The following is a 26,238-nucleotide window of genomic DNA, read 5'->3' as shown; positions in this document are numbered from 1 at the left end:
AGGCAAAAAGGCAAGAGTCGAGCGGGACAAGGCTTGACAAGTTAGCCAAGGGAGCATTTGTGAAGGTTGGAAGCATGGCATGGGATGTGTGGATTCTTGCTTGTTCACATGGATTGCTTGGTAGTGGTTATGGCTTTGAAGGCTTCTATAATTATATTGCAATGGTATTTTTGTTGACTAATACATGGTGATGAATGTTTTTGGAAGCTAGGTTTTTTCATCAATGAGGGTTTCCCAGGATATATCTTGTGTCACAAGTTTTGTGGATATGTTGTCTATTCTTTTGCATGTAGATTTCAATTTCATATTTATATTTAAATCTGTTATGGGTCATGTGGAAATGGTTATATTCCTTGTTGCAAGTTTTCTTACAAGTGGCATCAAAGCTATGGTTTTATTATTGTAACCCTAGATTGAATTAATGGGAATGCATTAGAGGAGAAAAGAAAGGGCAAGATATATAAGTTGCTTATTATAGATCTAAAGATTCTGAGTTTGCTGTTACGATGGGATACTGTTAGATTTTGGGCATGTGAAATTGTTGGACAAAAGATTTTTTTTGGATGCTTCATTTAAATGAGGTTTTTAGGGGGGAGCTTGCAGAAATGACCTCCTCGATAAAAACAAACCTCACCATCGGATCCGGTGGATGTTTCCATAAATTTTGATATATAATATGCCCTAGTTTGGCCATGTTCAGAAGAAATGAAAGAGTTTTTTATATTCAACCCGTGATGGCCGTCAAATTTAATCCATTCGGAATTTTGATCACAAAAAAAAAAATCGCAGTGAAAATGGAAAAAAAATTGTCTTAGTAAAATGGCTATAACTTTTTCTTAGAATATCGGATTTCAAACTTCTTATAGCCGGTGGAAAGCTAATTCAAAGCACTACAGCTTGGTGTAGATTTGGTTCTATGATTTTGATATTGTCTAGTTTTAAGAGCTTAAAAGTTAGAAGTTGTTTATTTTGAGCACAGATTAGGGCATAATTTGGGCATACGGAGTTAGATTTTGGACTTCGAGTAGTCAACGGAAAGCTCTTGGAGAGCTCTACACATTGGTTCAGATTTGGTGCAGGTTTGACACGATTTATTTAGTGATATATTAATCTGAACAGTTTATAGTATAGATTGACTATGGTAACATTGTGAATTTATGACATTGTATGTTTGGAGATTTAAGATTTGATGTCATTGTATACTCAGTTCATATTTCAGATTGGTTTCATGATGATATGGTTATCAATATTTGGTTTGGATATGTATGATAACTTGTTGGATCTACAAGTTGTGCAATGTTGTAAGCGGTCTATACTTACATGTTGCATTTATAGCGTGGTTATGGGTTGTCTTTATCCATTGATTTTTCATTATTGATGCATATTCAGATTAGTAGCTTGGACTTGGGCTGTCTATTCTCTAAATCACATGATTTTCTAATTTTTCTTCATGTAGAAGGGATAAGATGTTGTTACCAGGTACAATCATGGTGGAAGATTGTGGTTGACTATTTTATGCTGACAGAATGGACATATTGAGAGCCAAATTTTCGGTTCATGGATGTGATCATGGTGTCATGAATTTTGGCATGACATGATTGGATATACCGGTATATCTTTAATGTTCATTGGCTTGAATACCTGATTTGGTTATGGTGGTATATCTTCTTAGTTGAGGATCATGGTTATTTGATTTCTTTTGAAGAGCTCATCATGTGCACTTTGAGTTCTTTGATGGTTTGATGCTTTGATTGATTCTCACGGTTAGAGGATAGTTTTTCATCATGATGTCATAGATAGCTTAGGTACATGGTTTAGTGGGAGCTTGTGGCAGTGATGAGGTGATAGTGCAGGATTAGTTCCTGGTTTGGTTCGTATCTGATTGGGTTTGGAGATCTTGGTTTCACTTGGCACTGACACTTTGGTTGTGTGAGTGTAGATCTGGAGGATCTTCATGTACAAGATGGATTTTATGATGTCATGGGTGATTTGGTACCACGGTTGAATGGGATTTTTTTGGCATTGATATATTTAAAGAGTATTTGCAGATGTTGGAGGTTTGTTTTAGATCTTATTCCTGCAGAAGCATCTTTGACATTTGCATAGTACACTTGATTATCTTCATAGCGTGTTAAGATGGTTAGATCTTGAGAACTAATTTGGGTTTATTGGTTATCTTCATGGTGTGTGGAGAAGGTTCTTCATGGTGTGTGGAGATGGTTTCTTCATGGTGTGTGGAGATGGTTGCATCTTGAGGACTCACAAGGTTCTTGGTAAAGGTGTGGTTTATGCTTTAATTCGACATGTTATCCTTGGTGTGAGAATGGTTTCATTAGTATGTCATGGTATACTCTTGGTACGCGTTTAGAGTTTTGACATGTTATAGTATGTTCATATGGAGCATGTTATCTCTTTGGTTGAGATGGTTTAAATCATGTTGTCATGTTTATATTCCTGAGGCCATAGTTGAAACTTTGACATTAATCTTGGTTTAGTTTTTTGGTATTGAGTACATTGATCGTAAGTTGGATACTTCATGATATTGCTATATTGCATTTGGAGTTGACATGGATTGATTGGTTACAGGTGACAGTGGTGATGCTGATTTCTCTTGGATTAAAGAAGTATTTGTTGGGATAGTTGTTTGGTTTCAGTAGGAAGTTTGAAGGGCATTCACCTGATATGGACTTAAGAGGAGATTGTTCTTAAATAAGTCTTGGTTGGATACTTGGATATCTTGATGAGCATTCTCATTCCCCACTCTTGGTCTACTCGGCGGTTTACTACTTGAGAGGTATAGCACATTGTTTCTCTAAGGTGCATTAGGTTTATGCTTGTCTTTCATGGATATGGATCTTGAGCTATGGTATATGAGTTAGTTCTGGAAGGTTCATTTGAGAGATGTTTTAGCATTGGTTATCTCCATGTGTATATGTTGTTATGTTAGTTGAGTTACGGAGATGATTTTATATTAAACATTTTCCTTGGATTAGCAATGGTTTATGAGTTTGATCTACTTGTGAGAGGCTTATATACATATATGGTATGGTTTGGGTGTTGTTGAGGCTCCTTGGTTGGGGTTTTACGGAGGAGAGCATACTTGTACAGTTTACATTTGGAGGTGTGTGTAGAAGGATATGATGCAGGTTATGATTTGCATAGTTTCTCTTTGGTCTTGGTTATCTTTTTGGATGTTCATTTTGTTTAGATTGGATTTGAGATTGGTTAGAGATTGTGATTATTGGTTTGTGCTCATGCATGTCATGCGAGAGATGACATGGTTATTCATTTATCTCTTTCCTCTGTTGGTTGTGGAAAGCTTGGGAGACTTGTTATGAGAGTTACTCTTGCAGGTTATTAGTTTATGTAATATGGATGTCTTTGATACTACATGGATTCACTTCTTTGAGATGTTGTGAGTGGATTGGGTATAAATTTGATATTATCTTCTCTAGTGGGAGCTTCTTCATATATGTGGCAAGTATTTCTCTTTAGGCTTGTGATTGCAAGTTGCAAATTGGATATGTTGATGATGTGAGATTCACTTGGTATACATTTGGAGGTACGGATAGGTGGATGGTTGTGGCATTTGTTGTGGGTGCTATTTCAACTATGGATATTTTGACAACTATGGATACATGTGATTACCTTTGGATTAGGTTTTTTGTGCTTGGCATTTCAGATGGTACAGGATTTTATGATCTTTTAATGTGATAGGTTGGGTGGCTTTCTCTTTGCATGGCTTCCATGTATGTCCAGTGGCAGTGGCATCATAGGAGGTGGCTTCATTCATATTTGAGATGCTAGATACTTTGATTTTGTTGTGGGTACACGGATGGAGCACATAGTGTACTTTGATCCATGATGGTGGATGTGCTGGGAGGGATTGTTCCTTGTTCATTTATGTGGCTATAGATTGACCCTATGCAATGTATACAAGTGGGAGATTGTTGAGATAATGGGTATTGCACACATTGCATAATATTGTTATATTGTGTTATTTAATTTTATTATGTAATGGTGCATCTAGATGGACGTGCAACATGTAAAGATTCCCATGGGATATTCTTTATGAGTTGTATTGTAACATTGTGATAATATTTCATGTAATTATTTAATATTGAGGAAATCTAGATGGACGTGCAACATGTAAAGATTCCCATGGGATATACTTTATGAGTTGTATTGTAACATTGTGATAATATTTCATGTAATTATTTAATATTGAGGAAAAAAAATTAAATTTTCAATATTCAATGTGGGGTCAATGGGTTAAGACTGTTAGGTAGCACATGGTTTATGTAATACCACTTGGTTGTTTTGTGGGACCTACTACTATATAAGTAGCCACAAGGGTAGTTGTTGGTGTAGAGTGAGAAGAAGGCAAAAAGGCAAGAGTCAAGCGGAACAAGGCTTGATAGGTTAGCCAAGGGAGCATTTGTGAAAGTTGGAAGCATGGCATCGGATGTGTGGATTCGTGCTTGTTCACATGGATTGCTTGATAGTGGCTATGACTTTCAAGGTTTCCATGGTTGTATTGCAATGGTTTTTTTGTTGAATAATACATACATGATGATCGATGCTTTTGGAGGCTGGGTTTTTCCCTCAATAAGAGTTTCCCAAGGTATATTTTGTGTCACAAGTTTTGTGGGTATGTTGTTTATTCTCTTGCATGTGGATTTCAATTGCATGTTTATATTCAGATCTGTTATGGGTTATGTGGAAATGGTTATATTCCTTGTTGCAAGTTTCCTTACAATTTCCTATTTCACCCCATATAGGAGTTGGATGGATTTCCTACATCAACCATTGGATATATCCTGGTAGAGTATTGATGAGAGTTATGTTTCAATCACAAAGAATAGTTTTTCAGCTTCACCCTTATTCATAGTACCTATGTACCTAAAGGTTCTCCAAATTGATAACGACAATACAGTATTTGATGCACCCATGGTGTTATTTTCAATTTTTTAGTGACTTGTTTCTTACATCATCTATTTAGGTCAGGTCGTCACCATCTCCTTGGTTATGCATAGTTCATTGATACATTTCTACCTTATCATATCAATTGGTTATGACAATGGGGTTTGGGATCAAGGTGTTCATCGTATGTATCTATAGCTTGTTGGGGACTTTGTTGTAGTTCTATTCAGTTTGAGGCTAGATGCAGTGATGATCAGATTTGTATAGTTTATAGGTGTTGCATTATTTCAGAGTCATATGGGATCCAAGGATCCGGTTGATGGATGGATTGCAAAGTGACACCTTGCTTCACAGTATGGTCGGATTTTTTTTTAGTTTGGGTTGCAGAGCAACATGCAAATTCATATGGGATCTTGGTACTGATTGCTTGAGGACAAGCAATTTCAAGGAGGGGAGATTTGTAATCTTCGCTTTTTGGGACATTGAAAAAGTTAAAGGCATATTATATATAATATTAAAATTGATATGGAGAGCGTGGACTCAAAATATAAAAGGTCAAATTAATATTATAAAGTGGGCTAAAAAGAACAAGGAGAGATAGGACAAAAAGCCAAGAGGGAAGCCGAAGAGTCACATTTGTGAGGATCAAAGGAGAAGAGACTTTCATTTGGCATGCTTGATTTATGATTCAAATTTCAATTTCTCTCCTACGAGAGTTATTCAGAAAAGCTTCATCTTTCAGCCAGTGTGAGGATGTAGCCCCTTGTACCGACAAACAATGGACACAAACCCACTGTCCATGGAGACATCACTTCAGGTGTCTCATATGCACTTATAGGTTCTCTTAGTGTTCCAATCTCAATGTAAAATTGCGTTTAAGATTCGATTCTAATTGTTGGTTATTGTATTGTTGTTGCATAATGCAATAACATGTTTTAAGGAGTTGTATGAGAGTTTACCATTTTATACTGTTGGTCTGTAACGCATTTTCATATGCTTGAATCTTGAACATTATTTTGGGAAAGAACAGATTATTATCTTTTAGAGAACCTATTGTTTTCTATTGCGGTTTCGAAATATATCTGCCTATGTTTTAGTTCTGAATTTAATTTTGAAATTAAAATCAGGTAAATATCCGTTTGGGATATTTCAATTCTTATTTATACTTTTTATTATTTTGATTTATGGATTGGTTTCAAATGGTGTTCTATCAAGCAGTGGGTGCAGCTCATTGTTTTCTTTTGGCCAATTGTTGCCAATGATTCAAACCATGTATTCACACTTCCAATGTTTTTAACAATAGAAACATGAAATAGTAAATGATATGCTTGGAAAATGTAATTCAATTACCAGAAAATCCCATTTAGAATATCAAGAGTAACTACAAAATTAGCACAAACGTGATGTGCATTACCTCACCTATCGCTAGATTTGTTTTGGAGTTGCAACATGGGATCCACGAGGTTTCCCCTACTCTAGTGTGTCAAACGTGTCAACAAAACCCTCTTGGATGCCATTGGGTCTACCCTTGATGAATTCGTCTGGAAGTAGTTCGTCAACCTAGTTTTGTTTGATTCTTCTTCCTTGCTTAAGTTGCCGTCTATTCTGGTCCCACTCAAGAGGGACGGTGAACCCCTATATGTACTCCTCACGCAATGTTGATTACCAGTTCACACTTCCCACGGCCTGCTCTAGAGGCACAATAGACCACTAATACAGTTCCACGTAATAACCACTTCTACAACACCATTCATCCCCTCTAATTGCAATTTGAAGTTAAACCTTGAGAGCCATGGGTTTCTTTGACATCGAGCACGCTATCAACTCTCTTGTCAGCACTGCACCATTACATCCAGTCCCTTACTTTCACGTCCTATCAACTCATAGACTTGATATGGTGCCAACTTCCAAATGCCTATCGAAAGGAACTCTTTGCTCGAGTGTCATGTCTCCTTTCTAAATCTGCCTGTCGTGATTTGATAAGATAAACCTCCCAATATCCTTCACAGTGTTTGAGTATCCAACCTATCTGGAATGTTGTATTCGTACAATATTCAATATATATATTGCATTTGCCAGATAACTAACGCAAGACTCACCACAACCTTAAGAGTGATTCTTGTTGACTCTAGTATGTTGCCTCCAGTTCTGGACTTGGATGTAATAAAAAGAGGTGTTAGGGCTATGTCCAACCTCTCAACTCTTTTTAAGGGGTTTCGTCCTTCAAAAAACCTATCACATTTAAGCAACCAATTTCATCTTTCAATATGTTGATCTATTTCATGGTGTCAATCCCAAGAAAGCTCATTGCCTTTATAAACTCGATATGAGGGAGAGCACAAACAATTAGGCAATGTGGGATAAAAATCATTTTTTGTCTTTTAGTCACTTAAGTTACTTTTGTTATAAAAATGACTTTAAGTCATAAAGTAACTTTATAAATCCACTTTATAAAATAAAGCGACTTAACTATAGAAAACTCCTCAAACTTAAATATTTCCCCAAACGAAACCAAATAAATTCCTATAACTAGCTGGCATCCTCTAGATTAATGTCGTTAGCCTATCCGGATGGAAAGATAGACCAACAAGGCGCCAGAAATGCCTAGTACGGAGAAGGGGACATTACAGTCCTTCCTTCCCAGGATTGTTTGCTCTCAAGCAATCTTAGTGCTGGATGCTACAGGATTGATTCACCCTCCTAGGTGGCTTCCTCATAGGGCAAATCTTTCTAGGGAACTAAATACTCCCTGATGGATCCATTATTCAGGTTACTCTCCTTGACCTCAATCACCTCGGTTGGAACCAAACCCAGTCTCCCTTACACATCAAGCGCGAAATCTAATGGAAGGCACTATATGCTAATCAATCGCCTTCTTGAGGCAAGACACATGAAAAACAATATGGATCCTCCTGTCACCTAGCAATTCCAAATCATAAGCAACCTCACCAATCCTCCTGGTAATGCAATAGGGACCATAAAATCTAGGTAGAAGATTTTCGGATCGACTCTTCTTCAAGGAGCTCTGCCTGTAAGGTTGGAGGCGAAGATAAACCATGCCACCAAATTCAGAATTCTATTGTCCAATGGCGATCAACATATGTCTTCTGCTGATTCTAAACCTATAGGATGTTCTGCCGAAGAGATTTGAGAATGTCTCGTTGGTCTTGTATCCAACCTCTAGCTAGCGGTGCTCTGTTGTCCTGTAAGGCCAAATCTACGAATGATAGTGGCTCACCACCATAAAGAGCTTGAAATGGTATCATCTGGATGATGCGGTAGGAGTTGTAGCAATACTCCCCTAAATACAACCATTTAACCCAGGCTCTCTGTTGCGCTACTACATAGTCCCCAAGGTAACCCTCCACCCATTTATTTACTATCTCAGTCTACTTGTTCATTTGTGGGTGGTAACTTGTGTTGGGTATCAATTTCGTGACTAGCAATCTGAATAATTCCTGTCAAAAAGTGCTGAGAAATTTTCTATCCCTGTCGCTCACAATGGTCTAAGATAGGCCATGTAGACGAAAAACCTCTCGAAAAAACAACACAACTACTTGAGAGGCCAACTACTCTACCGCTATAGCATATAAATAAGCAAACTTAGTCAATCTGTCCACAACCACAAAAATGGAATCTCTGCCTTGAACTCTTAGCAATCGTGTAATAAAGCCCATAGAGATACCCTCCCATTTATGTGTTGGAATAGGAAAAGGCTGCAATAATCCGGCTGGAAATTCGTCCTTCGACTTATTTTGCTGACAAGTCTGTCATTCTTTGACATGCTAAAGGACATCGTCCTTGAGGCCCTTCCATGAAAACCTTTCTATGACCTGTCTATAGGTTTTGAAAAAACCTAGGTGTCTGGCTGATGGTGCATCATGAAGGCCATAGATGGAAAACTCGCCGAGTTTCCTAGCTCGGCGAGTTTTTAACCAGTTAACTCGCCGATTTAAAAACTCGGCAATCTGGTAAAAACTCGCCGAGTAATCGACGAGTACTCGGCAAATACTCAGCGAGTTTTTAGGAAAAACTCGCGATTTACTGGTGAATGCGGCCTGTGACGGATTTAAGCGGCAGTGAGTGTGTTTTTTCTCATACTTTCTTGTATTTGCATTGTTTAGAACCTTGAGGAGTGAAGAGAAGAAGGTTTGGAGGCATTCTTGGCTGATTGCAAGTGATTCAAGGCGGATTTGAGTGGATTGTAGAGGATTCTAACCGATTTTAGAAGACAAATTTCTTTCCAGGTATGTTCATCTTATCATAATTTGAAAACTTTTTATAGTTTTATAACAAATGTTCTTTTGTTTTTGTTGTTTTTTGTAAATGTTTTCAAATCATTTAAAATCATTTTGGATCATTTGAAACCCTAGCTTCTAAGGATATGGTTGAAGTTTGTTGTTTGCTAAGGATATGGTACAAGTTTGAAGTTTGAATCATTTGAAACCCTAGCTTCTAAGTTCTAACTTTGTTTATTCATTTCTCTATATATTTATGTGTAGGGCAGCGGTCAACCATTAAAAAAATGACAAACCCACAAGAAGAGTGGCCACAAACACCATGCCCATCTGGATATATAGGCACTCGGCCTAAAAATGCAAGAGATAAGGCATGGCGGTATGCCTATGAAGCTCCAAATCCAAATGATATTGGGAAGGTGATATGCATTCCCTGTGAGAATTATTTCTGGAGCCATAAACCGCCTCAAATACCACCTTGCAGGCATAAAGAAACATGACTCAAATCCTTGTCTCAAGGTAACTGATGAAGAAAAAAGATTCATCCATGCCCTACTTGCAGCTGCTGAAGAGAAAAAATTGAATAGGGAGAGGGCAAAAATAGCTATGAGGGCAGCCATAGCTGAATTTGAAGGAGCTCCTTTTGATATGCAAGAGGAAGAAGAAGCACTTGAGAACATACCAGGATCTCTTCGTGGCCCACGGATCCGCAAACAAAATTTCTCTTTTACCGGTTCCACTTCTTCTACATCTCCTACTTCTTCATCATCACCATCCAGATCCCCATCAGGGATAGGTGGTTATTTTGTGCCCAGGAACACACCTGGAGCACAGCCATCATTAGAGGGCACTGCATGGTTTAAGGAAGTGCATGAGCAAACTGATATTGCAGCAGCTGATTTTTGGTTTTTCAACAATATCTCAATGAATGCCGCTGATAGTCCCTATTGGGTCAGTATGGTGAATGCAATGACAATATCAGGCAAAGGGTACAAGCCGCCTAATCGCAAGGATATGAGTGGAAGGTTAGTATTTTACTATTTAGTAATTGTAAATAATTGAGATTCACTTTAGTTCATTGTTATATTTTAAATCTTAATTGTTATAACTTATTTCCTAATTTTTTACTAACACTTACACTTTATTTAATATTACACTTAAATTTTGTAGGTTGCTTGACAAAGCGGTTGGTAGGGCAAGATTGTTGATAGAAGACCAAAAGAAAGAGTGGAAGAAGTACGGCTGCACCATTTTATCTGATGGGTGGACAGATGGAAGAAGTAGAACCATTATTAACTTCTTGATTGCTTGCAAAAATGATGTGGTGTTTTGGAAATCTGTCGATGCCTCCAACAAAGTGAAAAATGCAGCCACATTGGCTTTAATGTTGGAGAATGTTGTCATGGAGGTGGGAATAGAGAATGTGGTGCAAATAATCACAGATAATGCAGCAGCATATGTGGCAGCAGGTAGATTTAATTTTTTATATTTGAATCAATATGAATCACGAATGTAATGCTATGGTATTATTCAATTTAGATTTGATGTAATTTGTAAATACTAAATATGGAAAGTTTGTTACTGATTATTGATTTTTTGCTAATCTTTTAGGTAGAATCCTCCAAGAGAGGCATCCCACACTTTTTTGGTCACCTTGTGCAGCACATGTCCTTGACCTTCTTTTGGAGGACATAGGAAAACTTGATTGGGTGAGTCCAGTTGTGGAAGATGCTAGGCGAGTCACGAAATATATCTATAATCACCCATGGGTTCTCAGTTTGATGAAAAAAGCCACTAAAGGCAAAGATTTGATGAGACCTACTATGACAAGGTTTGCAATGGTCTTCTTGATGTTGCAAAGTATTCTTGACCACATATTGGCTTTGAAGCAAATGTTTGTGTGTGCTGATTGGGTTGCTTCACCTTACTGAAACAAGCCCGAAGGAGAAGCTGTGGCACGAATAGTCTTTGATGATAGCTTTTTTGCAAAGGCTAAGGAGATTGTGGAGGTAACTTCATTATATTTTTAGTGTATTCAAGTTTCATTTTCAATTCATAACTTACTATGTTATTAACTAATTTGTATTTTTCAAATTTCAAATGTAGATGTCTCTGCACCTGGTTCTAGTCTTGCGCACATGTGATGGGCAGCAATCCCCAATGGGAGGTCTTTATGAGGCCATGGATAGGGCGAAAGAGGCTGTTAGAAGTTACTATCACGGAGACAGTCTCAAATTTGACCCCATTTGGGAAATAATTGATAGGAGGTGGAACAATATGCTCCACCAACCTATTCATGCAGCAGGCTACTTCCTCAATCCCAAATTCAGGTACTATGATAATTGATTGTCCTTGAAGTTGGGATTTTAATAAATCTTTATTTTACTTTACTTTTTAAGGTTGTGTAGTAAGACTTGATATCATTTTCTATTTGTTTTAGGGCTGATGATTCCTAGTCAGATCCTAATGGAGAGGTCATGGAAGGTCTCTCTAAATGCATTGAGAGAATGATATCAAGTGAAGAGGAGAGAGACCTTATTGTGACCGAACAACAAATCTATGTGGAATCAAGGGGTCCTTTGTTCTCTTCTATGCTAGCAAAGAGAGCAAGATCTACTCAAGCACCAGGTAAAGCGTCAAACTTTAAAACTTTTGCTAATTGATAAGTTGTGCTTCTAATTTTGTTTTTTATTGCTTTATAACTTTTTAAATTTTGTTTTGCAGATGCTTGGTGGGCAAGTTGGGGTGGCAATACCCCCAATTTAAGGAAATTTGCTCTCAGAGTCCTATCCCAACCTTGTAGCTCATCCCATTGTGAGCGCAATTGGAGCTTATTTGAGTCCATCCATACAAAGAAAAGAAACAGAATGACTCAAAAACGGCTTAATGACCTTGTTTATGTGCACTATAATCTTAAGTTGCGCATAAAAAAGTCACAGCTCTTAGAACTACCTAGTCCGCTTGATCTAGATGAGATAGATCCTTATTCTAATTGGACAGCACAGGAGCCAAGTCCATTGTTTACACCAGATGAGATCGCTGATTTGGAGAGGCAGACCATGGAGGGGGAGGCTGACACTGATTTTCAGTTCACTATGGATGACATTGAGGATGAGGACGAGGATGATGATGAATCAGGCGAGGATCAGGCATTACCATTAGGAGGAGATGCATCCTCTTCTAGGACGCCGAGCCAGTCAGTAGGGACGTCGAGCGAGGGGGCACAGCCACAGAGTTCACAGTCATGCAGCTCACGCCCTATCCCAGTGCGGGGCACTTCTTCTAGGACTAGACCCCCTCACTTTCCTGCTAGTGCAAGTGGAAAGAGGAAGATGTGATTGACATTGTATTGATGTATTTAGACTTTTAGTATTTACTTCTACTTTGACAGATTGAAACTATTTAGTAATTTACTATTTTGCTTCCTACCATGAGCATTCTGCATGAGAATGCAATTTTGTACGCATTATGCATTTATATATATCTAAACTTTGTTTCTTTCTTTTGTATTGTCTTTAATTAACTTATTAGATGCATCTTCTCATTAAATTTTGCAAAATAAATGTATTTTTAATTAAATTTCAGCGGTTTTTTAGGTTCTCGAGTTTTTTTTTTGAATTGCCGAGTTTTTCCCGATTAAACTTTTGGGGGGCTTGGCGAGTTTTTGCATTTGGCGAGTTTTCCAACTATGATGAAGGCCATTCATAATTTTCACTTTGAGCTTAGACTCGAGCATGAGGTAGATCCTATCCTTGTAAAAATCACATCATTGATTACCTTGTACCTATTGTCCTCGAGTGGCACATCCATGATCTAGCAAGCTTGAGTATTCTTAGAATAGTTAACCAATAACTGGGACTTCCAATATGCTGATATTTCTAAAATGGTACAACACTATACTACTGGAGTTCTCCTAGAAAGAGCATCAGCAACTATATTGTTCTTACCCTTAACATACTTGATATCAAAATCATAGGCCTCAATCTTGCTGACAAACTTTTGTTGTCTTTCATTCAAATCCTTTTGTTCTCAAAAATATCGCATGTTGTTGCAGTCTATCTTAATAGTGAATTTGCCACCCACCAAATACTATCTAAACTTGGTTAAGGCATGCATGATGGCTAGCATATCCTTGTCATAAGTGGAGTATAATATCTCACTGTCCTTGAGCTTCCGGCTCTCATAAGCTATCGGATTCTTATCTTGCATCAGAACTACACCAATTCTATTTCCTGAAGCATCACACTCTAAGACAAAGGGGCGAGAGAAGTCGAGAAGTGCCATAATTGGGCATGTGCTCGTCACCTTCTTGAGCCTATCAAAGACTACCTTTGCATCATCTGTCTACTTGAATGCCCCTTTCCGTGTGAGATCGGTGAGGGGAGCTGTTGTCTGAGAGAAGCCTCTAGTAAACCTTCTATAATAAGAGCAAAGAGCAAGGAAGGCCCTCAAATCTGATGCATTCCTTGGAGGCGGCCAATCTAGGATTGCTTGTATCTTTTCCTAGTGTACCTTAACCCCATTTGCACCAATCATGTGTCCAAGGTAAAGAATCTCTGTCAATCCGAACTCACACTTCGATTCCTTAGCAAACAATGAATGCTCCTCCATAATGCTAATTACCTCATCTAAGTGTTGCAAATGCTCCTCCCAAGTCTTACTAAAAACTAGGATATCATCAAAGAATACCAACACGCTCTTGCGCAACTGCCTTTTAAAAATATGATTCATGCATGACTGAAATGTGGCAAGCACATTAGTGAGCCTAAATGGCATTACCAAAAACTCACAGGTTCCGTAGTGGCATCTGAAAGTTGTCTTATGCACATCCTCCTCACGAACACATTTGATGGTATCCAGATCATAGATCTATCTTCGAGAAATGAACTGCCCCATGTAGTTCATCTAATAACTCATTGATGTGACGAATAGGGTACCTAATCTTAATGGTCCTCTTATTGAGAGCACAATAATCAATACACATGCAAATAGTACCATCCATCACCAAAACTACCAAAAAAGCAAAAGGGTTGGAATTGGGTCTGATGTGTCACAGGTCTAAGAGTTCCTTAATGATCCTTTCTATTTCCTCTTTATAGTGCCTAGGGTAACGATAAGGAGTAGTGATGACGGGCATGGCGCCCTCCTCTAACTCCTTGATATGCTCAAACCCTCTATCTTGGGGAATGCTCGAAGGTATGTCTTCAAAAACCCTCGTATGCTTATCAAGCACTGGTAGAGTGAAATTATTGTCCTGAGCCTAATGTAGCCTCCATCCTATGAGCTGAAATCACTCTAGGTTCACACTTTGGCATGGCCTTGAGAATAACCTGTTGACCCTCCCGTAAGAATTCCAGTTGCATCTTACCATGATCAACTGTATACCTGTTGATAGTCTGTAACCACTGCCTACCCAACATTGTGTCTAAACCACCCAAATCAACAATATAAAAATCTACCCCTAGAAGATACTCGTAAAAGTGAATCGAAAGCCTTGACACTTTCCCTGTGCACCTTAATCTATCAACCCCTAGTATCTTATCTTCGAACTCTAGTATATCATCAACCTGTAACCTTCTCTTTGATACCTAGTGTGTGCTTATAAAATTATGTCATACACCTATATCTAAGAGGCACATAATACACTGCCCTCTCACTACGCCCTTCAAACGAAAGGGTTAACCAGTGGGATCGCTAGAAAGGGAAGCTATAATAGGGGACTGTCCAACAGTGGATTTCTTCTTCCTCTCTTTAAGAGCTTGCTCCTCACTTCCTTCTTTATCATTGCCTCCCTGCTGCTCATCCCCTCTTCTGAAAGAACCTCAACAAAATGTATTTTACCCTTGCCAAGGCACCTGTGACTGGTGTCCACGGCTCCCTACAAATGAAGCATAGCTTCTTCCTCCTCAATTCAATCTGTGTCTCAAAGTTCAATCTTGGGAGGAAGTCTTATTCTTATTCTTGTTCGTCTAGATTGAAGTGGAACACTTATAAGGTTTCTTAGGAGGCTATAGTATCGAAGAAGGCGAATCCAAATCATGTGTCACCTTAATAGCATCATCCAAGGTGTCTGGTTTAAGGACCTTAACAAAACCCCTAAATCTGTCTTGTAAACCCTCTATGAACAACATTACCTTGCGTCATTCTGTCATATCCTGAACCATAACCAAGATCCGTTGAAACTCATCAATAAAGTCATCTAAAGATCCACCTTGTTGCAACTGTGTCAAATCCATGTAGTAGACCTCAATGTCCTTCCTATCAAAACAAGTGATCGACTTAGAACTCAGTCTCATAAGATGTAATGAGACCATGATCCTGGGTGACTAGCCCATGATGCCACCAATCATATGTTGCTCCCTCTAAATGCATTGTGGAAAATTTAATAGCTTATGTTTCTGACATGGGTTTGAATGTCAGGCATGTATCTAACTTGTGAATCCAAGCCCTAGCAAACATCTTACTACTACCATCAAAATTAGCGAGGGATAACTTGTTCATGACGTGCTTCAAATCTCTATTTTGTGCCCTAGGCCTACTGTCCTGTTGTGTCCTCTCTAACTCCCTTTTTTTATTCATGTATTGAAAAAAGGTCAAATTCTACTTAACTGGATCAGGGAACAGATCCCACTCATCGTACATAGCCATAACATATTCCAGAAGTAAGCCTGTTGCCACAGGTTGGGCTAACTCTTCCTCAACATTATTCTAAACAAAAAATTTGTATCAATGACCTGTCAGCATTCCATGTGGAGGCCCTAGCAACGTGAGTGATCTTGCCAAACAACCACCTCCACTGTGATGACTCAATGCTCTCCTGGGTATCGGAGCTAACTATTGCAAAATACCTGCAAGCTGCTGAAGTGCTTTAGTGATATTATTCTGTCCATCTATAATAGCACCCAAGGTTTCCCTCACTTCTCGTTCCTGATCGGGCCATTTGAGTGACCAATACCTATTCAACCTGTATGCTTGGTTCAAGGATCAGCTCCTCATCAACTGCATAAATATCCTCAATATAAATCTTGTTTGAAGATCCTATCTGTTCAAGTCGGCTGGGTCTAAAGCTATAATGCTCCTTGTTCATGCCTAGTTAGATATTTTTTGTTTTATCCAACTTGAAATTCCGACAGTTTCCCACAAGGCTGGCAAGTCTTCTGGCTCTAATAACACTGTAATATCCTCTACTGTTCTGATTTATACTTTTATTAATTATGAGTTATGGATTGGTTTCAAATGTTGTTCTGTCGAACAGTGGGTACAGCTTGTTGTTTTCTTTTCGCCAATTGTTGCCAATGATTCAAACCATGTATTCACACTTCCAATGTTTTTAACAATAGAAACATGCAATAGTATATTTACTAATTGTAATCAGGTTGTTATCACTGGATTGTAATATTGGGTGAACCACGTTAAATCTTGGTGTCTTGCGTTCTCTTCTATGCAATTTAATATTTTTTGATATTGTTTATATTTGCATGTAATTGTTATTTCTGTCCGTATTTAATCTAACAATTACCACAAAAACCAATTTAGAATATCAATAGTAATTACAACATGAGCACAGACATGATGCGCATTACCTTGCCTATGCCTTGATTTGTTCTGGAGTTGCAACATGGGATTCACGGGGTTCCCCCAACTCTTGTGTGTCAAACGTGCCAACAAACCCCTCTTGGATGCCACTGGGTCTAGTCATGATGGTTCTATCGCGTAGCAGTTCGTCAACCCAATTTCGTTCGATTCTTCTTCCTTGCTCAAGTTGTCGTCTATTTTGGTCCCACTCAAGAGGGATGGTGAACCCTTGTATGTACTCCTCGCGCAAGCTTGATTACTAGTTCACAATTTCCACGGCCTGCTCTAAAGGCGCGATAGGCCACTGATACAGTTCCACATGATAACCACTTCTACAACACCATTCATCCCCTCGAAATGTGATTTAATGTTAAGCCTCAAGAGCCATGGGTTTCTTTGACATCGGGCATGCTATCAACTCTCTTGTCAAGACTGCACCGTTACATCCAGTCCCTTACTTTCACATCCCATCAACTCATAGACTCAATATGGTGCCAACTTTCAAATGCCTATCCAAAGGAACTCTTTGCTTGAGTGACGTGTCTCCTTCCTAAATCTACCTGCATTGGTTTGATAAGATAAACCTCCTGATATCCTTCATAGTGCTTGAATGTCCAGCCTGTCTGGAATGTTTTATTCGTACAACATTCAATATATATATATTATGGGTATCTCTCAATCTTTGAAAGCTTTCTACAATCAATTTGAAAACCTCTTCATCACCCCCCTATTGAATGGATCATGTGAAGTTGTTATCCTCATAACATGAACAATACACTAAGTGACTGCAAGCTTCACCTCTCTATTAGAATGTCTCAACAATGCCGGTTTGACAAAAGGAATCACAACCATGAGGATGTTTACCAGTTTACCTTTAGCGCCTAGTTGTTCTATTGTGGATAAACATTTCTCAATTGCATCCAAATCAAAGAATACTCTATGCTTTGATTGAGGCAAACCTGCAAGTTTCCTTTCTATATTGTAAAGCTTTCCTTCAAGAGTTTGTTACTTGCCCTTGATGATAAATTTAGGTAGCTGCCAAAACATGTTTGTTCATTGCCCTAAAATACTATTTGCCCAAATTCCCTCACAGAAAGCTCTTGATGATAACAATTCAAATCGTTATAGTACCAATTGCATTTTCCTGAAATCAGATTTCCAAATTCTGCTCCTAGAGCTCATTCCATATCCAAAATCAGAAATTCAAGTCTCCAAATGCAAGTCTTCAAAATTCCTAAATCAGACAATCAGATCTCCAACCCGAAGTCTCCAAATCCGAATTCTTAGCCCCAAATACAGATTCCCAATTCAGATTCTCCATTTTCAAAATAGCAAATTCCAAGATTTCAAAAAACAAATTTCATAGTGTCAAAGTCACAATTCTAATAAGAACTCCAAATCTAATTCTCAAATTCCCAATTCAAAGTTTCAAAATCAGTGTTCCATTTTCGCAATTCCTGAATGGGATTTCCCAAATCAGGATATCTAAATTCTACAATTCAAGCCCAGAATCAGAATCCACATCTCTACTCAGACAAGAATATCATATAAACTCAAGGAGCACCTTCAGGAATTCCTCCACATCAAAAGCTTACCACCCTCCAATTTGACATCCACTCACTTATCTCAAGAGTACATTGAGCCATGTCATGAATGGCTTGTGATAACTCGTAAGCCAAGAGTACATTAAGCCATGTCATGAACGGCTTGTGATAACTCATAAGCACAATTGGCTATCATTGCAGGAGAAGAAAGCAAACTCTCGTCGCATCCCTTCAATCTTGAATGTCCTATTATTTAGACCAATTAACATATTTACAAATCAAAATTAGCAAAGTTATGGTGTGTCGATACAGGAGCGCGTTGGTTGATACAAAACATTGTTCAAAAAGGGTGAAACACCCAAAATAATCTTCCTACTTCGAGGCATCACGCACAAGTCTAGAAACTCATTATGTTGTCCATTCCTCTGATAGTGTTCAGAATGAACCATATGAGAAAAAAATAACTCTGCAGAAAGTCTGTTTCAAATTTGTTCTACCATTACTAAGTAATGCACGCATAAATAGGCAACACCAAATTTAAATATGATTCCCACCGATACTCTTGGTAGTTGAAACCGCATCCAAGAGCACCTCCACAATATCAAGAAAACATTTCAAATGTTGCATGAAAATGATTCACCAATAAGAAATGTTTCCACACAAACCTTTCACGACATCATTTAATATTCCTCAAGCAGTTACTAAAACGCAAAGATACACCTATATAAGCTTCCCTTTGGTAACGCCAACGGTCACTGTAATGCATGCTAACTCCTAGAGATTCCTAATCATTCTTTTTCAAAATAACTCCTCCATATTACAACCTAGATGCTTATTTGTGTTTTCTTATAACTCCAGCTTATCTCAAACCCATCTCCCACCAATGGCATAGCTTCACCCATTCACCTACAAAATGACCAACCAAACTCTACACTTCTCCTAGTAATAGCAACAATAGCCCCAGAGCACATTTACTTCCGTTACAAACTTATTACCACACAATCTTATTTCTGCTTTCCTAAAATAGGTGGTTTTGTGCCAAAAAACATTATAGGGTGTCTCTTCATGACTCTGTCCTTCAACACAGTGGTCAATGAAAACTAGAGTGTCTCAGACAAGAATTAGCAAACTTTCATCGGTAAAGGTTCTTTGAGTTTTTGCAGGCCAGAATGGATTATCTAAGGACAATAATGTTTGCTAAGAAAAAGCAATTCTCTCCCAACACTTATGGCGAGGTTTAAACTTAGCAATGTAAATATGTCCCGTCATATATTGGTCGGGTGCTGAAATCAACATTTGATTTCTATAATTCTTCCACAGATATTTAATTATATGATTACCCAGTGATCATACTTGTCCCCCTTCACTGGTTGATGATTGGCCTGGTCAATGGCTAAGGCCATAGATATTCCTCCACACTAATGCTCAACCCTATAAGTATCCCACCTACTTATAGTCGTCTGAATTAACTAATCAAAATCACATCTCACTCATAGGCCAATATCACTGTCTCCCTCAAAAAATATTTCACCCACGACTATGCCCGACCAAATCTTTATCACTAATGTTATATAAGATAAAAACTGAGACGAGAGTCACTCTCGTAATGGTTTCTTTGGGTCGCTGAAGTATATGAGGTAATATTATTATTGTCACATCTTCCTTCAACCACAAACAGAAGTTCAAGGCATGGGGAAAATATTTTGCTTCCAAACTATAGTCAAAACCCATACTTTTTCCTACACAATAATGTCACCTGTCGTCAAATAGAAAGTATTTCCCTACGCCTATATTCCGTCGACTTTGAAGATGACATTGAACTCTTTATTGAATAGATTTGCATGATGTCCAAAATCCAAGCTAGGCTTAAACCTATGATCTTTCTTCGGCCTATAGTCTCAAAGATCATCAATTACTAAATCCAAGATCCTCTGTGAGATTTGGCACTAAAATCCTTTAGAAACCTTCACTTACTTCTGTCAAAATCTTGATGTATAATATGCTATAGAAGAAATTGAAATCCACTAGATGATAAGAAAAACCTGCTCTAATAAAATTTCCAGAACTTTGTAGATGATAATAACCACATAGGCTACAAGAAAACTAGGTTCTAATACCACTGAAATATCCTTAATAAATATTTACCCGATTTCTTCCTCAAAATAATATTCAGAACTTAAACATATGAAGATGCATTACAAACCAGCAATATACACCAATAAATTCTCATAAAGTCTCTTAAAAATATTTTATTGCATTATGCCTCAGCAATACAATAACTAGAATGCAAAATCCAACCTTAAACATAGTTTTACAGCTAGATTGGAATACTAAAGAAAGAACGTATAAGCACACACAAGACAACTGATATGACGTCTCTACGGACAATGGGTTTGCGTCCACTGTCTACCACAAGGGGCTATGTCCTCACGCTGGTTGAAAGCTGAAGCTTTCGAAATAACTCTCACAAGAGAGAAACTGAAATATGAATCATAAACCAAGCATATTTCCAATGAATGATCTCTCTCCTTTTAATCATCAAAGTCGTGACTCCTCCACTTCCTTCCTGTCTTTTCATCTTATCCCTCCTTGTCACTTTTAGCCCACTTTATAATATTAAATTGACCCTTTTATAATTTTAATCCACACTCTCATAGTCAATTTTAATATTATATGAATTTTTCTTTAAATTTCCTAATGTCCCAAAAAGGAAACATTACAAGGGGGAAGAAGCTACTTGAGATGGTGGATAGAGAGGTCAAGGTCACCCTTGTCAAGACAAACAGAAGTACAACGAGGTGGGGAGACAGAGGATACAAGAGAGGGAGAGGCGAAGGAGAACATGGTCAGCCAGAGGGAAGGGGGAAATGGAGAATTGGTAGATGGAGAGGAGGAAGGACTACCTAGAGAGAACATAATGCACCACACTAGCACCACCATAGTGAGGTTTGCACGTGAAGGAGTGGGAGCGAGGGAAGTGGGAGAGCCCATTCACGATCACCAAATCATGTGACTTGCTAAGCTCAACCAAATGCTAACCATACTTGGTAAAGGAGCCAGCCACATCCTTGGAAGATTTATGGAGCCCTAGAGAGGCAGGATCCAAATCCTCAGTACAAAATGAGTCTATCATCCGGTTATAAAAAGACTTTGAGCCATTTGAGTATAACATTGAGGTCCCCAAAAAGAATGATGTCCTTGATCATTGAGAACTAGGTAATATTGTCATACAAATTGGAAAAGGGATACCCATTAGGACCATTGTCGATCACATATTAGGATGTCGGAGGAAACTAACAAATGCCTGATAAGATGTCTCAAATGCAAAGGGCAATGATGCATACTCGAAACCACATGAATCTAGCAGAGGCATCAGAAAAGGCAATTAAACTCAAATCACAAAATTTTCCACTAACAAGGATAGCGACCCCACCAAAACAATGGACCCCACCAAAGCTCCTAGTCTTCCTCCTTGAAAGTTGACAACCAATGGAAACCTGCAATGGTAGGAAACCGGCGTACATAATTCTCATGAGTCTTAACAAGGAAGAGAAAATTGGAAGAGTCCAACACATCCTAAAGAAGACCAAATGAATCCAATGCAATTCTAACAGTTAACTTTCAGAACTGAGTCTTTCCTCTTACCCGCAATTTGCGACTTTTGAAACCATCATTTAACAATCCCGGCCCTGGTGGGGGGGAGTTAGTAATGACAACCTTAAGGATCCGAATGACGACCCACTTCCACCTGTGTCTAGTTGCAAACTGAGTTCCCTAAAATGCTTGAATTCAGCAACCTATGTTTTACTGAGGTCTTCATCAAGGAAGATCTTTCTGAGTAGTAGAAACAATTTGTCTAGCCTTAGAGAATGCATAGACGGTCATCAGCAGTCTCAATGCAACATAAAAGGGTGGAGACATATCCAACCCATGCTTGATGTCATTAACACCAAGATAGTCATGAAGAAATGTTGAACTGGCAATCATAGAACCTCAGGAAAGTGTGGGAAGGCCCCGTACTTTAACGTTGAGCTCAGCAGATGTACAAGTGCACCCTTCAACTAGCTTGGAATGCAAAAGTGTCTAGACTCCAACCAATGGGGGCTACTGGTACTATTGCTGCATAGCAATGCATATGATTGTAGTTGTTTCTAAGTGTCACATTTTAGTTTCTCCTATACGGAAACCAACTCGGTCTACTTGTTCTAGACTTCTAGTATGTCAAAGCCTTTAGCCATAACCTGTTCAATTGTTGTCGGTGTTTTTTTGAGATCTCATTCTTTGCTACAATTTGTGCAAGGCTATTAGAGACCTCATTCAATGAAGCCTTGAGTAAAACATTTTCAGCTTCGAGCTTCCCAACTCTGTCCATTACTTCTTGAAAGGCTGTAGCATTTGTGGTTGGCTTACACTAGTACGTGAGGTTGGGAAGAGAGGTCAAGCAAGGTGCGTCGTCCTCTGAGCACTCCATGATAGTTGTAGAAGTACACAAAACCAGTGGGGGTTTGCAGAAACAACAAAGAGAATAGTTTATGGCAGATGAAGACCATGGTAGGCATTAGTTTGTGTTATTGATAAGTAGACATAGAAGAGATAACAAATCAAATGAAAATTGACAGCACAAGAACACAAAGATGGAAACGCCAAGTGAAAATGCTAGATGAAGATCAGCGAAGACAAAAAATGATATGCAACAGAAATGGTGGTGGTTGTGTCAAAAAGAGGACCTGGTAATAGACAATATTAGTGAAGATCGCCTAGTAAAAAAACCACAAAAACAGCCGGCTGCAATTAAGAATGTAGCTAATGGACACCACATGCATCCAATATTGTCAGGATTGTTACCCTCAAATCATGTCAACCAGCACCAATAACTGAAAAGGATATGATAAACCACAAAGCAATGACAAATAAATGAGAGAGATAGAGAGACTCAAACGAAGATTACCCCAAACCACAAAGGGTGATCTTAATTTGTAAAGGTCGCAAAGAATGAAGGCCAAAGCAAGTGAAGGGTCGCAACAGTGGACACTACAAGCCTTGCGAATGGAAGTAGAGAAATATTAATTCAATTATAATATATATTTTTATATAGCAAGCTGCACTTGGTGTTATATAGACAAACTCCTCCCAAAGAGTTGAGATTCGAAGGTGTTAAGGAATTTAAGATCAGAGATAGAGTATAGAATGATTCCAATTTAAGTTTATTTTCAGATGATAATGAAGTCTACTTTGAATCTGCAGTTCTGTGACTTTTTACTGAACTATCAATATTGCAACTCATGAACAAAATTCTAAATACTCAGAACTATCTTATGTCTACAGGAGGAAGTCATCATTGCTTTATGGAGAATCTAATTTGTAATGCAGAGAAGGATATTACTGTTTTGATTGATGTCCTTACGCCACCGAACACAAGGCATAAATGTCATTTGGAAAGGGCATGACTACATAGGGTCATGACCCTTACGTGGCATGAACCAGGTCAGGTAATGGCCTTACATGGTCATGTCTCTTGGTAACAACTAATTAGCACTAACACCAGTGCTTCGATTTGCATTAAGAAACCAATATGCTTTGTCTTGGATCGTTGGTAATTACACAATGCACCGGTCCAATCGGTTATGATATATTTGAGCACAATATGATGCATGATCTACTACAGGCAGATATAGTAAATTACTTAAACCATCCAATATATCATATGTATAATGAAGCATAGATATGTGTGTGTGTGTGTGTAATATGATTTGCTCGCTGTCATACATATCAGTTTACTATGATTTACTGAGAACATCAATCTGACTAAAGCTATAAACTCTAACACTCCCTCTTAACGAGGGAGGATATAGCCAACATCTTGTCAACGAGGATCTAATGTGAGCAATCTTAACACGAGTTCTAACATCAACACCAAGATGCCTAACAACAAGTATCTCCTAGAAGGATATGAGTTATCTGATTTTTGGCTCATTTAGGGATAACAGCTAATATAGTCTATTAGATAACAACCTTTAACTCAAAAACAACAACGCAGTCTCTATTACGACAAGGTTCACTATCTCCGGCATACTCTAGGACATCAAATAATGTGGTCTATAACAACAAATGAAGTATCATGATTTTCGGCACATTCCAAGACAGCAACTTGATGTAGTCTATCATGATATGTTTCATTATCATGATCTCTAGCACATTCCGGAACAACTTAATGTAGTCTATCATAATAACTGGTCAAGCTATTGCTAAGATCGTCACCTTACAATAGAGACCTTATAAATACATCAAATGAAAGATTTGTCACCTTTCATGACATAATCTACATATGCAACATTGTAACTCTTTTAACGTTTAAAATATAAATGAATATATATTAAATTTAAACATGACTGAAACTCAATCTCAAGAATTATAGTTATATTTTAGTCATACCAAATTTACATCTAAAGTACTCCACTTTCAACTTTGCGAGAGATTTGGTAAATATGTCGACCTTTTGTTCTTCAGTGCTGATATATACCAACTTGATGACATTCCTATCTACCATACCTCTAATGTAATGGAAGGGCATTTCTATGTGCTTGGATCTATCATGAAAAATTGGATTTTCTGACAATTTAATGTAGCTTTGATTATCACAGTGTATAACTGCAGGATTCAAGGATTTACCAAATAGTCCAACAAGTAATTTCCTTAACCATATTGCTTCTCGAGCTCCCATAAAGGCGGACATGTATTCAGCTTTAGTGGACCTCAGAGCAACCGATGACTACTTCCTACTAAACCAAGATATCATAGCAGATCCAATGCTGAATCAACATCCTATAGTACTTTTACAATCGATGGAACTATCAGCCCAGTCTAAATCTGAATACCCTTGAAGTTGAATTTCAACATTGTCATATTTTAGACAAGTACAATGGTTCTACGTAAGTATCTCAAAATGTGTTTGGCTACCATGAGATGAACGTTCTTAGGTTTACACATGAATTGACTCAAAGCATTTGTTGCATAACAAATATCAGGGTGAGTATTCACCAAGTATAGTAGAGATCCAATTATCTATCTGTAGTATGTGGGATTTGTAGATTCAGATTCAAACGCTTCAATTTTGAGCTTATGCAGGTTAGTCTCCATAGGTGTAGATAATGGTTAACATTTCATTATCCCAAACTTGGTCAAGATGTCAACAGTATATTATCCTTGATTTGGGAAAATGTAGTTCTCCTTTTTCCATACTTTTAAACCCAAAAAATAGTACAACAGACCCAGATCTTTCATATCGAATTCAGCCACAAGATCTTGTTTGCATTTTATAACGAGATAATCTTCCCCTGTTATCAATAAATCATCAACATCGAGAACAAGTATTAACATGTTAACATCTGATACTTTGAAGTATATATTAGGATCTGCTTCATTTTTAGATTATCCTAGTTTGGTAAGCTAATTATCTATCCTTTCGTACCATGCCCTGGGGGCTTGTTTAAGGTCATAGAGAGCTTTCTTCAATTTACACAAATAAGAGTTTTTGTCATGAGTGATAAAGCTTTATGGTTGTTCTAGATATAAATCTTCATCAATAGCACCATTTAGAAAAGAGGACTTTACATCAATTTGATGTAACTTCCATCCTTTGGATGTTGCAATAGCAATAATGGTTCTTACCAAGGTACATCGAGCAATAGAATGAAATGCTTTTTCATAGTCAATTTTAGCCTTTTCAAACAAAACCTGGGAAACGTATCTGGCTTTGTGTTTTTCAATACTACCATCTGGTGCATGTTTGATTTTGAATAACCATTTTGAGGAGACAACTACTTTGTCCTTAGGTCTAGGTATAATACCCCAGACATCATTTTTTAATATAGATTGGTACTTCTCAATCATCTCATCTTTCCAAGCTTGACATGTTAAGGCCTCTTCAACACTTGATGGTTCAGATTTGTTTACTTTGG

At 38.0% G+C, this 26,238-nt stretch overlaps 2 protein-coding genes across 3 annotated transcripts in view; one reads left to right on the top strand and one right to left on the bottom strand.

Annotated features, from left to right (window-relative positions):
- Positions 1 to 26,238, bottom strand: part of LOC149542949 (Zinc finger C-x8-C-x5-C-x3-H type family protein) — a 217,368-nt gene that overhangs the window by 102,091 nt on the left and 89,039 nt on the right. The gene's annotated exons all lie outside the window — the stretch shown is intronic.
- LOC149542950 (uncharacterized) lies at positions 9,352 to 12,499 on the top strand. Its single transcript, XM_089796523.1, has 5 exons — positions 9,352 to 10,186; positions 10,332 to 10,630; positions 10,773 to 10,961; positions 11,622 to 11,789; positions 11,886 to 12,499. Exons 1-5 carry the CDS (start codon positions 9,768 to 9,770, stop codon positions 12,497 to 12,499), a joined length of 1,689 nt encoding a protein of 562 aa, XP_089652649.1. The 5' UTR covers positions 9,352 to 9,767.

This window comes from Cupressus sempervirens, chromosome 8, assembly GCF_028749045.1.
Source record: "Cupressus sempervirens isolate cs-2001-9-10 chromosome 8, ASM2874904v1, whole genome shotgun sequence".
Lineage (NCBI taxonomy): Eukaryota > Viridiplantae > Streptophyta > Pinopsida > Cupressales > Cupressaceae > Cupressus > Cupressus sempervirens.
The sequence above is the reverse complement of the archived record's forward strand: the minus strand, read 5'-3'. Positions and strand labels throughout refer to the sequence as shown.